The sequence below is a fragment of the Elaeis guineensis genome, chromosome 1 (assembly GCF_000442705.2).
Source record: "Elaeis guineensis isolate ETL-2024a chromosome 1, EG11, whole genome shotgun sequence".
Classification (NCBI taxonomy): Eukaryota; Viridiplantae; Streptophyta; class Magnoliopsida; order Arecales; family Arecaceae; genus Elaeis; species Elaeis guineensis.
In genome coordinates this window covers 167,567,057-167,583,207 of record NC_025993.2, presented here as the reverse complement: position 1 = coordinate 167,583,207, position 16,151 = coordinate 167,567,057, and the positions used below count along the sequence as shown (strand labels likewise).

At 37.9% G+C, this 16,151-nt stretch overlaps 1 protein-coding gene across 1 annotated transcript; it reads right to left on the bottom strand.

Annotated features, from left to right (window-relative positions):
- Window positions 1-14,545: 14,545 nt before the first annotated feature.
- LOC140853263 (uncharacterized) lies at window positions 14,546-15,271 on the bottom strand. Its single transcript, XM_073247666.1, has one exon. It carries the CDS (start codon window positions 15,134-15,136, stop codon window positions 14,744-14,746), a length of 393 nt encoding a protein of 130 aa, XP_073103767.1. The 5' UTR covers window positions 15,137-15,271; the 3' UTR covers window positions 14,546-14,743.
- Between the last annotated feature and the right edge of the window lie 880 nt (window positions 15,272-16,151).

Sequence of the window (16,151 nt, the reverse complement as noted above, 5' to 3'; positions counted from 1 at the left end):
CCCATGTGCATCTATGGGTAGGTTCTTAACCAGTTGTTTCTCTAAACAACTTCTAGTAATTGATTTTGCCCCAGAACCTAATCAGTAGGCTTTGGCCTCCACTGAAAAGATCTGGTTAGGTCCAACCATTAACATGACTTAATTTGGTGAATCAGACTAATAAATGATCAGGCCCGACTTTGGCTGGCCAACCTAACCACCATCAGAAAGACTCAACCAAATTATCATATTATGAATGATAATTCCATTAGCCAATGAGCACCAGGCCTTTGGGCCTCCAATGATCATTGAACTAATGGACTCATTATCACTCACTTAATGGGAGGCATTGACTTAGTTATCATTATAACTTAATCATTTTAGAGACCTAATAATTTTTGAAAATTTTATTAAAGGATAATAGAGAAGAAATCATCCAGCCAATTTCAATCCTCCCACTGACTTCACCAAGTCAGATTAAAAAAGATTTAATTAAAGCTGGCATTAGGAGCACCTAAATCAGTCACACTGATTTACCTAATGACATGGGTGAGCTCTAATCATCAAGTGATCTAATCAAAATCTAACTTACCAGATTGGCCAGGTAAGTGAGATCAATGGTGGAGATTTGCCATTAACTCGTCAATGATCGAATCAATGCGAGTAGCTCCCGCTTAAGAACCACTGGTCAAAACTGCCAAACTTACCTTAGACACCAATCGGTTTATTAGTTTTAATTTTGATCAACTTAGTAAATAGGGTTCCACCGCGTAGCCATGAATTAAGTCCATCTTGGTCTAGTTAAAGACATGGACCCATTCAACTACAACTATTGAAGTTGAGTCTAGAGTATCCTTGACCTAATCTAATTCAACTTTTGATTAGATTTGATCAATTACTCTATTTAGTCTATTTTCTAAGCTAACCTTAGGTCTAATCCAATTATGGACCTAATTCATCTAACCCATTGACCCACAAGTTTATACAATTGTCTTAGGTCTTAATTCACAATTCTAGACCTACTAGATAATACTTAATTCTTTTAATTAAGTACTTGGGCTGATGGGTCAGGATTTGGCATTTTGAAAATAATTTTTAAATTTTGAAAGATTTTATTTTTTGTTCACCAAATGTGTTGACTCATTTCACAAACAGGTCAGCACATTTCATAAACAGCAATCCTATTGCTCATTTCATAACAGAAAATAACTCAAAATAAATCATAAATTTTTTTTTAGATCTAATCTAATATATTCATGATAAATCTTATAATTAAGTTATTTCACTGCTTCACCAGTATGGGATATAATTGCATCGGCACCCCTACCGCCATAGGAAACCCCATCGAATGGGAAGAGAGGGCCTTTAAACCCTACTTTTCTCCTATGACCGGAAGGCCATGGCAACCAACCCAATTAGATTACTTGCTACTTGGATCAAGTATATCTAAATATACCAATTTCAAAATTTAAATTTCAAATTTCAAATTTCAAATTTCAAATTTGAGATTTCAACCAAATTTTGAATTTTCAATCTTTGAATTTTAAATTTTGAATTTTAAATTTCAAATTTTGAATTTTAAATTTTAAATTTAAAATTTCAAATAAATTTCAAATTTCAAAATTCAAATTTTAAAATTCAAATTTCAAATTTTGAATTTCAAATTTGAAACTTCTAACAAATTTCAAATTTCAAATTTCAAATTTCAAATTTTGAATTTTAAATTTAAACTTATAGATTACACCTTAATCTATGCATGCATATGTATATCATATTCTAGAACCATGCTCTGATACCATTTGAAGTGAAAATTCAATGCAGGGGCAAAATGATAATTTTAAAATTTTTTCAAAATTACTATTTTACAGCAAAATTATTAATTAATCTCATTAATTAATACTAATTAACTCTACACTAGGATCTAAATATGATACAACAGCATGCATTTAAATTTGAAATTCAAATTTAAAACAGTAAACTTTTTACTGTACTGTGTTTAGAACACATCACCTTTTGTGAGTAGTCGATCACCGCAATCTGATCATCGTCGGAGGGCTCTGATCGTCACGTCGCAGCCACACAAGTGTCTAACCTCTGCGGATCATCCACACGAAGCTTCCGTCTGATCGGCTCCTCACGAATGCTAGTTCGTGATTTCACCCTTTTGATGGCTGATGTTGATCGAACTCCTTCGATCGATGTGTGTCGACTCCTCGGATGCTCTGGATCGTCTGCACGATTGGTTGAGAGGCTGATGGATCTCTTCCTAAAATTTGGTGGACTCACGACACTCGTGGTACACCAATCTCACTTCCCGAACTCTAGGTAGAAACCCTAGGGTACACACCAAAAACCCTGCACCCACTTCTCTCTTCTTTTTCTCTCCTCTCGGTAAATTTTGAACACTTCAAAATTTTTTCAGAACCTCCCCACGCCCCTTATCTCTTCTTTCTTTCATTGCCCATGCCCCCTCCCTTTCTCATTTTATAAACCATCGCAAGAGATGTTGAAAGCGTGTGAGTGGATAAGAAGAGGTGGTTGCTCACTTGAATTCAAATCAAATTTGAATTCAAGTGCCAACCAATCTTATCCTCATCCATTTGTGCGAGAAAGAAGAGATGGCGTGGCCTTCTTTTTTCTTTTTTTTGTGCGTGGAGACTTTCACGAGAAATCATTTCTCGTGTGGAATATGGGGCGCACAAAAGAGGATAAGCTGGCGCATGGTTATTTGGTTATCTATTCAAATTCAAAACCCCTTTGAATTTGGATGGATAACAAATCAAGTTAATTCAAATAATTGGTGCATAGAAATATGGGCGTGAGACAGCTTTGCGTGGGAGAAAATTCATGAAAAAATTTCTTCTCGTGAATTCAAATGGGCGCAAGGAAGTTGGGTGGCGCAGGGAATTTAAAATAAGGTGGTTTGATTCAAATTGAGCCAACCTAATTAAAATAGGTTAAGCACAATTAGACTAGATTAAATCCAACATAATTAGGCTTAATTAAGCTCAATAAAATCCTAATCAAATCAGAAATTAACTAAGCCTAACCCCTGATCAAATCAGGGACTAAACCACCTTAGCGATTAGATCAACACTTAACCTAATCGGGTCAATCCAAATTGAATCCAATTCAATTGGACTTGATCTAAAAATAATTACTCAATCAAATTGAGTTAATTAGCGATCAAATCACTAATTAAACCTCTCATAAATATTGAGTCCAAATCCGATGGGCAATTAGGTATCAAAGACCATCGATATGAAATCCTGATCAAAGAGTTCAAATTTCAAATTCAAAATTTGAAATTCAAAATTTTGACCCCGGTACCCAAAATGTGTGGAACTCATGATCAGAGAATCCTAATTCTCAATCATAGAGTCCCAGACACATAAGACTCATAATCAGCCATCAGATCAGAAAGGAACCTCTAATGTGTGTGACCCTGCAGGTTCGAACCTAAGCCGGTAGCATAGGAACCAATTCCTGTACTAATCGAAGTGACTATCTAGCAATGGTACCCGACGATCGGATAGGTCGAATAGTTGTAATCACAACATTCAGAACCTACGTGAATATGGTTACCGTATAATTCATCCCTTTTGATCCATGTGTTTAGGACAACTCAGGGTTAAACTGTCAACCCTGATGAGATCATCCGAATCGTGCTCAACTCAATTAGTCCTGTGACTCCTCACTAGGACTACCCTGGTCAAGATTTTACTAAATTGAAACACGACTGTACACAGTTCCTAAACTGGAGTGGTCAATCCCATCTTGACACACGCACCGACAAGTCAAGTACTTGACTACACCCAGCAGCCTTCCGTCACTGAATTAAAAATTCAGGTAGTCCAGTGCCTAAGTGCAGTGAGTTACTTGCAAGTCATCGTGGCGGTCTCAGGTCGGAGGGACATTTATACCCATATCCCATCGGAGCAAATCTTGACAGCAAAAATAGCTCCGGAGTCGGTCACGTTCAGTGCAGATGTACCATTACATCTCACCTGTATGCCATACCAGTGTCTCCACACTCCTTGGTTATGAGGATAACCAACTCATATGGCACACAACGACCTATGCTCGATAAACGTTGTCGTCCTTGGTAACAACGTATCATTTATTCGAGAACAGGTTTAAGGACTAAGTGACAAATCCTCCTTTGTCGAGTCTAAATAGTCCTAAGGACTTCATCACAATACAGGAGTTCATTAGAAGATGAAATATTTGTGATGAAAAATACCAAAATAACTTTTATTTATTTATAATTCATGTACTAATACAAAAGGAGCACAACCGTCAACAGGCTGACGATTGGCTTTGGGATACTATTCCCAACAGTGTGCTCCTTGGCCACGGCCAAGGAGCAGAAAGCATCTCTATGGGTCTCTATCGTGCACTCCTCAGCTATGGTCGAGGAGTGGAATGCATCTCCAATCGATCTCCATTGCATGCTCCTCGATCGGTATATATCTCCATGGGTCTCCATCGCGTGCTCCTCAACCATGATTGAGGAGCGAAATGCATCTCCAATCGATCTCCATCATGCACTCCTCAATCATGATTGAGGAGCAGAATGGATCTCCATATGGCTCTCCATCGTGCACTCCTCAGCCACGATCGAAGAGTGAAATGCATCTTCAATCGATCTTTATCGTGCGCTCCTCGACCACGATCAAGGAGCAGAACACATCACCATGTGGGTCTCCATCATGCGCTCCTCGATCACGATCGAGGAGCGAAATGCATCTTCATGGGTCACCATTGCGCACTCCTCAACCACGATCGAAGAGCAAAATGCATCTCCATGAGGACTCGATTCTTCGATGCGCGCTCCTCGACCATGATCGAGAAGGAAAAAGCATCTCCAAACAGTTCTCCAATGCATGCTTCTCAATCTGGCCAATCTGAGCGAAGCGCATCTTTATGATCTCCTACAGATTCCTCATCTTCCTATGAGCTAAATGACCCATCTAGAATGACCCAGTCTTCTTTTATCTACCGAACTGCAACATAAAAGGATTTATTCGGGATCGTCAGTTTCTACTCTTTGCAGCTCAAAAGATGACCAAAAGATCATATATCGATCTAATGACTACTTATGGCTGGCCACATCTAGCGAAAGTCGGACATCGAATTCATCTACTTACTCTCAGTTGACCTCCCCATTTGATGCCGTAACATGTGAAAAATGAAAAAACTTTTTTGAAGAAAAGTTTTTACAAAATATTGGTCGGTCCAGCATAAAATACCTCGACAAATGTCAAGGTTCACAAAAATTGATCGACCAATGATTAAGCCCGAAAATGCTCGGGCTGAACTACAGTTTTTCTTAAGCTCCCCCAGGAGCACGGGACTCACCGACATCGCCATGGTTGGAGAGTACGATCACCATGAGAGGCTAAACCAATGCTGCATCCTTGGCTGCCCGATCTTCACGAATCGGACTGAAGAGGTCCTCAGCCTGCACTTCATCATCCCCGACCTCACCGACTTCTTCCTGCTCACCATCTGACTCCAGGGGCCCAAGGTTGAGGTTAGGAAAATAATTTTTGACCCTCTCCTTGAAGTCCTCGATCCTCTGTTGGTATGAGACTGATCCGAACTCTGTCCGGATGTCCAGGAATTTGCTCGAGGTACGAAAGGCTGTGATCGCAGCAACTTCGACAGCCTCCAGCTTCTCCTTTTGCTTGTTATTTTCCATGAACAGATGAGCTTCTGCATCAGTCCGGGCCTTGGCGAGCTCAGACTCAAGCCACTTCACCTCGACTTTCAGCAACTTGTTCTCATCTTTTGCCTTGAGCTTTGAAAGTTGGGCATCATCCGTCCTTCGGATGGCCTAAGCGACCTTATTCTCAGCTTCTCTCAAGATCCATTGAGCTTCCCAGATCGTCTCCACGAAGTGGTCTATGTGGTGGACGAGCTGAAGAAAAAAAAAGAAGAGAGATCAATAAGTACTAAACGGTGAGATCGAAATAAACTGAGGAATGATGGGAGGTCGTCACTCACCCGGAGTAACAAATCATATGAGTCTTGGACTCGAAAAGCATCGCCTTCGACATCGAAGGCTTCGACGTCGGCCGATAAGATGGTCGACCTAAGAAGAGATCGGGCTACCCAGTAATCACCGATGCCCTTCCTGGTGTCCTGGGCTTCAACGTCCAATGGAGATCCATTGGAGGAGAGATCTCAGCTGGTACGTCATTCGGCCACGATGACATACATACCAAAAATTCAGGGGCCGCTCGAACTCCACTGAGATGAGTAGGCAGAAGGTCAGGGGGCTGCATCCCCCAGCACAGTAGATCGGAGCAGCACCACCGCCTTTGCTGGTGCCGAGGACTCTTTCCTCGGAGGAGCACCGCTTGGCCCCCTGGAACCCTCAGCCACAGGTTGGACAAGAATGGCCTTGGTTTGGCCACATTTGAGAGCTGGGGCTGCGCTCACCTTCTTTTTTTTGGAGGCCCAATGAAGAGCTTTGATCTCCTCAGACCTCATTGCTGCACAGAAGATGAGGTAGTCAAAAGAAATGAACTCCAAACTAAAAGAGATGCAAAAATACTTACTCTTAGGGTCAGCCAGGCTTAATCTGATTTTGAACAAGCTCTCCTCGATAAGAAGCTTGGACAATGAAGGGGGAGTGAGACTGAAGATCTGCGCCAATATCTTCTCGGCATTTGAGAGTGTTGGAGCTCTGACTGCCGACCTATGAGGTCGACCCCATGACATATTGAAGTTCCTGGGTTGCTCAGTCGAGATGAAGAAAAACTGCTCCTTCCATTTATGGACCGAGAAAGGAACACCTCAGAAGAGACGTCGTCCTTTTCGAAGAGAGATGTACCACCATCCGACCTCTGTAGAGTACTCCTTCAATGTGAAGCAAGTCCTAAAGAGCCGAGAGGTTGGTTCAATCTCGAGGAGAAGACAATGGATGAAAAAAGCAAAAATTTAACGTCATGAGTTTGGTGCTATACCACAGGGACTTATTCTATACAAGTTAAGAAATTCTACAACTAAATAATGGTAGGACAGATGAAGACCGATCTTTAGGGATTTCTCATAAAAGCCTACCTGACCCTGATGAGGAAGAGCTATCCGCTCCCTGAGAACAGCGACCTCCAGTCTAAACTTGGTAGGGATTTGATACTTTAACCTAATGATCTCCAAATCCTCCGAGGTGAGGACAGAGTTCAGGTGGATAGGGACGAACTTGATGCACTCATGGTGGGATGATAGGAAACTGACCTAAGAAAATGACATGGCCGAGCAAACGAGGGGCAATGACAGGGTCGACGATAGCTCGGCTTCAATCGAGCAAAATCTTCAAGAAAGTAATGTGACAGAGTTTCTCCTCTAAATAGTGGAAGTAGTAAATATGAGGTTACAGTGGCCCCTATTTATAGAAAGCCTGAACGGCTTTGATCTACTATCGATTTATCTTCCTCGATCGATGTTCGCCAAATGGCAACCTGTGATTGGTCAGAGTATGGCTCCCGTGGATATGATGAATCGACGGTCCAAATTTGAAGATATTTCGCCTTAAGAAATCGACCTTCGACACGTGTCAATAGAAGACAATTCGACAAAGTCAGCCTCGACCTCGGATTGATATTCCCTTCAGCTGATCTTATATAAGTTCAACCTTGAGAGTAGGAGATATTTATTGTGGATCTGTACCTCGACCTCAGCTGCCACATCTTCGGCTCCAGCCGAGTTATGGAAGATTGATGCTTATCAGATTACGGATATACGACAGATATGAAGATCACTAAGAATGACCTATTAAGTTAGCCGTAGCCCTCTTCGGTTCGATCCTAGTTCACATTGTCTTTGGATAACCCACTATAGATCGGATATGACCAACCAATCCCAGATTACTTAAGGTCAATGCATGCTTCGTGGTCTCCAAAACCTCAACCCCAGACAATCTATTATAGCTCATTCGTAGCCGAGCCAAGCTCCTTGCCACTAGATTCGTCTCTCTCTGTTCTAAATTGGGAAAGTCCAAATAAAGAACAATTCTTCCGTGTTTGAATCCTCCGTAAAATGATATAACTTTTCCAAATCAATCTACAAGCCAAATCCAAAAAGTTATCCAGACTCCAAGACGGATACGACTCCAACTCCTTTCCTATAAATAAAAGAGCTCCGGAACCCTCAAAGTAAGTTCTCCACTCTTTGTTCTCCTCTTGTCATTGTTCTTTATCTCCTAGCTTGAGCGTCGGAGGATCTTCATCGAAGAATATCCCAGTGAGAACTTTTTACAGATATTCGATCGGAGCTTCACCAGCAGTCTCACCTCGGCCATCTCCACCTCGACGACCGACCTCAGATGGGGAGATCAGAAGCAACACTTACAATAATCGATTTATATTCATATCTATTTAAAATATATATGGATATGAATTTTTTTATCTAACTAATGTCATATCTGTACTCATATTAATTAAACAAAATAAATATGGGTGTTGATACATTAGTGTCAAATCCATACTTCATATCGAACAAGGCTCAAAATCATAGGATAGCTGTAATCTAATATATATATATATATATATATATATATATATATATATATATATATATATATATATATATGAAAATAAAAATTGAGAGAAGGTATGTTAGCAAGTTAAGCTGTCTACGTAAACATCAACTTATCATCTATGAATACCATGTGGATTAAAAAAAAATTACAAAATATTATTAAATTAAATAAAAAAATATTATAATATTAAATGATTGAATTGAAGTCCATGTATGCGAATTAAATGGTGTGATTAAAGCATGATATTATTATATTTTTGTAATTAAAATTCACTCATGTATGTAACCAAAAATATGGATTGATATCAAGAATTTAGATAGACATTATTTTACCATATTAATTTATTAATTTAAAAAATAATTAATTTTAAAAAATAATCAATGATATAATCTAGAATCTGCACACAACATAACGTGCGGGCTTAAAACTAGTAGACAACAAAAACTGACATCCAATTAAGCTATGTCTCCTCATATCAAGATTTTAATTACACCATAATTTCTTTGTAGAATTGGTCGGATGTTTACGGTGGAGACAGAATTTACATCCAAGCCAAGATTTTAACGATCTCATTTGCAACCTGTTTCTAATCAGAAACTTTGAATTGAGTGATTCTGATATGCAAGCCGTTTAAATTCAGGTTCAGCCTAGAGCCTGGAGCCTCGGTCTGGTGCACGTCCACGCCTCTCAGTAAGTGAAATGAAGTCCAGCCCGTCCATCAACTTAGAGGCTCAAATCTAGTTGGGAGAGGATTAACTATGCTGTTCAACGTAAGCTTGGCACTTTATAGGGCTGGTAATTTTCGATATGATCTATCGATATGGATATGATATGATACGTACTTAAGTGGGTTCGGATTTAGAATAAATAGATTCGGATCATAAATGGATCGATCCATTTATGATACAATAAATTCGTGTCTTAAACGGGTTGATCCGTATAATTCATTTTGATCCGTTTAACTAAATGAGTTAAAATAAATTAATAAATTTCAAGATACATTTAAACATATTTAATATATTTATTTTAAAATTATTTGAGAGCAAATGAGAAAAATCAAAAAATTATAATCCTAATCTAAAATAAATAACGATGAAATTCAGAACTGTGAATTAGCATAGCAGGTAATTAAATTATTTTTATATTATTTTAATTTTTTGATTAAATTTTTATTATTTTTATTAAATTTTGTAAATAAATTAAATAGTTAAATAGATTATTAGACAGGTTGTGTATCTATTTGATCCGTCAATATAATTATTAATCGTGTCAGACGGATCGTGTCATGTCAATCCATGTATATTCGGATCGTATTCATATTCTACAAATCGATCTCTTTAATTAAATAGATCATATTTAAATTAAATTAATCTATATTATACCTCCAAATCGATACGACTCACTTACGATCCGTAAACATAAATTGCCAGCGCTGGTACTTCGCTTGAAGATGCAATTTTGAGTCCTATATATCTCCCAAAACGAGGTTAACTTCTACTGCTAAAGAAAGATCGGCTTCAAATACAATAAAAACTTACGATCCTTTAGCAACATATCGGTTCCCTCTCTCACCTCACTGAAGAAATGGTCATTAGCATATTATAAGATGATGACCTACTTGTCGCAATTAGGGGTGCTGTCCGGTTGGGTTGGGTTCGAGTTTTATTAAACTTAGACACATGCATGTTAAGGTTCCGGCTGTAACTTTTGTTTCCATACCTGGACTATTGAAAGATTGGGTCAGATCCGAGTTCGGGCAATAAAAAGGTTTGTCGGGTTTGTGTTGGGTGGAAGTCCTGTTGGGATATCCATTGAGTATTAATTTTACATTTTAAAGAGTTAATGAAACTCTGAAACAATGCTTTAAAAATTTCATTAATGTCACATTCAGTAAATACTACCGTAATTAGATCATGAACAGCGAGTTCTTGATGGCTAACTATATAATAATAATGGACTAAAATTTAAAAAAAGAATATTTTACTGAGAAAAATACTTGGACATGCTCTTAGATGTCATTAATTTTTATTTTTAAAATTAAGGATATATAAGTAAATATAATATTATATATAATATCTGTATATATATATATATATGTGTCTGCATATACATGATGCATGTCTCTATGTAATAAATGGAGTAATTTATGTGTACATGTGGGGTTAAGGTTGGACTGGGTACAGAAAATCTAAACCCAAATTCAATCCAAAAATTTGAATGGATTTGACTTTGATTCCATAACCAACCTGTTCACCGTCTGATTTTAGGTCAAGTCCAAGTTTAGCATCGAGCTGTTTAGTTGGAGCGACAACCCTAATCTCAGTTGCTGATCTGAGGCCCATCATGTTTTGTGAACAGGACATCTTTTGATCCAAGTATACCCCACAATCTATTGTCGCCGACCAAGAAATATTAAGAGTCGGCCAAGTTTATAAACTTGGGCCGTGCAAGTTTTTTTCTCAGAAGCTGGGTTGGGTAGGCTGTTAACAACCAGGGGGTGCAAATGGATCGGATCGGACTGACTCATGAGTGAGCCTGACTTGATCCGATTTCTTAATCGGAATTGAATATTGGATCCAAACCCAGCTCAATAGAAGATCAGATTAGGTTGGATCGGATTCATTATCAAATTTTTTGATCCAACAAATCATTTGGGTCAGATTGAATCCATATATAATCTGGTGCCAATCCATAAAATGTGGATTCGGTTCGAATCGGATAAAATCGGATCAACATAGAGTTGTCTTAAGGTGACAGTGATTTTTTTAGTTCAGTATGAGCCTCAGCCATTTTTTCATAAGTGTTTTGGCTCGGTACTTAAATTGAGGTTTTAGCATAAGAAAATATTTGGGAATAAGAGTCTTCATGGATCGGATCGGATCGGATCGAGTCAGAATTATGTAAACCTAGACTTGGTTCAAAAAAATCAAACATATCTAATTTTAAAACCTAACCCGACTCCATGAGTCTTTTAAAATGATTCGGATCGGATCTATGTGGATTGGGTTGGATCAGATCATGGATCAACCTGACCCATTTGCATCCCTTTTAACAACATGTCTTTCGAGCAATATCAGGCATCGTAGTTTTTGAATTGAAAAGTTGTAATTTCTCCAAAAAGAAAAAAAAGAAATAATTGTAATTTTAACTTTAGAACAATTCTCTCCAACTGTTGGTAACACCTTGGTATAATGAAAAATAATGTTGCTATAATGACCATATGAATTAATAAATCAAACAATCTGAATTACAAAAGGAATAATATAAATATAGGGCAAGGTAATTGTTTGGAGTATTACTCGTATTTATAATCTACAAATATGCCTTAGACACTTACTCTAAAATGTTTAATTAAGGGTGGTACGCAAATAATTTTAAAGCTTTCCAAACCTTGTATATCTTTTGTAGCCTCCAAAATAGCGAGGCAACAACTTACCAATTGTCAAAAAAATAGCCATCCGTGTCACCATTTCCACTGAACTAAAACTCATATTGTTGGGATAGATTCTCATTGCTTATCCGACTAATATTTATCCTCGTCTTCTTACTGACTAAATGTACAACTTAACGGGTTGATCTGACTGAGTTTTCGATCGACGATATATCTCGAGATTAGATCGATGAAATAAAACTAAGTCAGGATTTAGCTGACTAAATTCAATATGCTGTCAAGGTAGTTCGACATGCTGTCAAGGTTCGACTGATGAATTTCTCGATGTTTTGCCGATTCTCTTGAACTTGAAAAAATAGGGATCGGACGACAGTTATTCAGCATAGGTATTATCTATGTGCGGTCATGGGATGCAATAATCACCCACTAATAATCTGTTATTCGATTTTAATAATGATCAATGAGATAACCGCTTAGTAAATGCAATAATCGCTACGTTCCAAATTTTAAGGGACACAAATTACACAATAACGACATTCTTCACCTCATATAAAGTGTCTATGTTTTAGGCTTAACTCGATCATGACTGTACAAGACAGCGGATATTGATGTCTGCAAGTCTGTTGGCATGCCTTTGCCTTTGAGCTGAGAGACAGAAACTACAGAGGTCACTTGTCGATCCTCCTTTCCCAAAGGGTGGGACTGGATCATTAGCATGCTAACGACGCGACGATGGCTCCATACTGCTATACATTTAGTATTGGATCTTGCCCATTTTTCTTTTATTTTTTTTTCTTTGGTGCTTAATACATGTCCTATAAAAAGAAAAAGAAGCAAAAAGAAACACTCTCCACCCTATATAAAGTGGTAAATAGGAGGATTAGGTAAGTTTTCTGATTCCAAAATTTTTGACTCTTGCATTTTAATCTTTTCAACTGTTCCTTTTCTTTGGTTAACTGAAGCATCGAAGGACGCAACATTTCGATTCTTAGCCGATCAATTTATTGGAGATTTTTTTTCTCCGACTAACTTAAGTATCAAAGGACGCAACATTTCAATTCTTAGCCGACCAATTCACTGGAGATTAGCGGCAACACATGTCTATCCCAATGGCTAGATTTCCAAGAGTGCCGCGTTTGAATGTGTTCCATCCAGGGATGGTAATACATAATCGTTTAATTTATTTAATTTGTTTCAATCTTCTGTAGCTCAAATTAGATTATCTGTTAAATAAATTGACCGGATAAAATGAAGCAGATTTAAGTTGATAGATCTTTTGATCTATCATATATACGACCCAATCCATATCTTGTCCGTTCTGATCTAATTGCCATCCTTGATTTGTTGCTTGCACACGACACAGTTTGCCGATTTTTGTTGGCGAAACTCCGCTCTCACAACGAGGGGTTTAACGTGACACCAAAAAGGCGAAAGCGGACATGGATTAACTCTTTTTAACCTTTTATCTGCAACGAGAGGGACACTAAATGCCGTCGTAGCCAAACGTTCCGTGCATTGCCGTGTGGTGGCTAGCATCCCATTTTCGTACCCCTCCGCAAAGGGATGGATGAGAACATTTTCTTCGTTACAGATAAGATGGCACATTTGAGTGGGCATCATCTAAAATCTTCTTTTTCATATCATAATAATAATGCAAGTAGATTACAATAACACGAAAAATTTAAGATCCGTATAGTATTATTATTGATTTTATTTTTTTATAAATTAATAAAATAGCATATTTATAGATTGACGTTGAGAGTCTGTTTTTTTGAGTAATATAATTATCTAAAAATCTATATTTTTCTAACTAAATATTTTTAAAATATTTTTTTTTTAAAAATTATTTATTTATATTTCTTTATTGATGAAAAAATTTCAAAATATATTATTCATATTTTTTTATATTACTATTTTTTTAATAAATTTATAAAAATTTATCTATATTTAGTTTAAAAAAAAATAAAAGACTGAGTTATTAATATTCATTGAACGATGAATGCATTAAAAATAATGATGAGATATTTTAAAAATAAAATTAAATATAATAATTAAAAAAATAATTTAATTAATTTTTAAATAGATAATTTTTTTATTTATGAATAAATATTATGTATAAAAAAATTATTTAATCATCTTAAAAAAAATATATGAATAAATTAATTAATAAAAAATTAATCAATTTTCTTATAATAGTTTCCATCAAAGAGTGGGCCATGGAGATAGCCTTCACCCAAAACTTCTCGTAATCCCATATTTAATTTGACGTTTCAAACAATAATTATTTACGTCCACATACTAAAAAATTCTACAAAGATGCACTTCACCTAGCTCACTTCCTAAAAATAAAAACAGAAAATAAAAGTGACTCTAGAGATAGCAGCTGTGAAAGTAATCTATCCACAAGATTTGCAATAATAGGATTCTTCGCTTGTTCCACTTAATTTCTACCGGGGGATTATTACTATCTTTTGACAGGCAAAAAAAAAAATTTTTTTTTAATTTTGTCCATACTGATGCCTTTTGATCTCACCTGCATTATTTCTTTAATGGTTTCGTGTGCTAGTGTGCAGGGGAAAAAAAACAAAAAAAAGAAGAAAAGAATCAGAAAAAAGACTTAAGAAACATAATCGCAATGAACTCGGACGACTTCAGAATTTAAGGAAAAATACGGCAGCGCAGCATCTAAAGCCGGCGGTCGCTTGCATTTTTGATACTCCTAGCCCAACAGGCAACACCGAATAACCCTAACTCCCATTGCAGCCACCATACTCAATACATGCAAGTCAGTCCGTATGGTTTTAAGAAATTTCCGACTACATACCCTACCTCGTCCCGGACGGCGCCGGCGCCGGCGAAACAGAGAGCCGCCCAGAGGCCTTCCTGTACCGGAACGCCTCAGAATCTCCTCTGCTGTCGTCGCCCTCGTCGAAGTTGAGGGCGTAGCTGAGAGGGTCGTACCGGAACCCACCGGCGGGGCGGCGGTGCCCCCCGATCCGGGACAGGAGGTGCCGGCACCTCTCCCGGAGCTCCGGGAGCTCCTTCGCCTTCGAGCGGAGCCACGTCGACGATGATCGGAGCAGCGACGCCGGCCGCGCCTCCTTCGGGGGGCCGCCGGCGCCGCCGAAGCAGAAGGAGAAGAAGGGCGAGCAGTGGAACTTCTTCTTGCGAGAGGATGGAGGAGAGGAGGAGACGCCGGAGCGGCGATCGCACCCCATGGTGGTGCTCTGCTCTAGCGTTAGGGTTAGGTTTCGGGAGCGATAAACCGTAAAAATGGAGTGAGGAGCTAAAGAGGATGTGACGAGGAAGTGGATCGGTTTGGGGCAGGTGTTGGAAGGAAAAATCGGGACTTTTTTTTTTAAAAAGAAAGATAAATACGGTTACGAATGGCAATGGATTCCTGAGGTTTCTGCGCGCCACTCGTGCTCTCACGTAAGACGAGGCTGATGCGACTCACGCGAGCACTTAGATTTCTCGGATGTGCGACAAAAATCAAATTAGTATAAAAAGGCTCAGAGGCTAATCCGTCTTATAACCAAGCGGATCTTGCCCGGATGAACTGCAAAACCAATTATTTGAAAGGATGATGTGTATCTCCTCCTACAAGTAGGTTTCGTAACTACTCTTAAAATAAGAGAAGTTGTATCTTACAGGACTTACATCAGTGGTGTACTATGCTAATTATTATTATTATTATTATTATTCCTATGAGTTCTTTTCATCATGCGGCTCATCTCAAATTCCTCTCATTTGATATTGGATTGTTCCTACACTGCATCGTGTTGGCACCCAATGTAAGATACGATTTTTTTTTTCTAAATGAAAGTATGGGATATAATTCCATCTAAAATGTATTTGGTTCAAAAGCAAGAAAAAAGGGACAGGTAAATTGGAATCTTTAGAATAGTTATATATACTTCATTTACCTAATCTTGTCTTAGACTAGATATTTGAGAATAAAATTAAAGCTATTATAATAGTCATCATTGGTCATTATAACGGAAAATAGAGGACAAAAGTAGCTAAAATACCATGTTATTACTCAAAGATAGCAATATTATTCGAAAAAATTAAGACCCCAATGCACATAAGAATACTATCGTATGCAAGAGAAAATTTAGATGAAAGACATAATTTCTATTTTCTTGACGGCATTCATGAACTAAAAAAGTGCTCAGCAATGGGAGTTAGTTAACTGTCTATAACACCCAATGGCCTCTCAAACATCATTCC

What these genes read in the sequence shown, in the direction of transcription:
- LOC140853263 (XM_073247666.1), bottom strand. Translation starts at nt 15,136, where the DNA reads ATGGGGTGCGATCGCCGCTCCGGCGTCTCCTCCTCTCCTCCATCCTCT.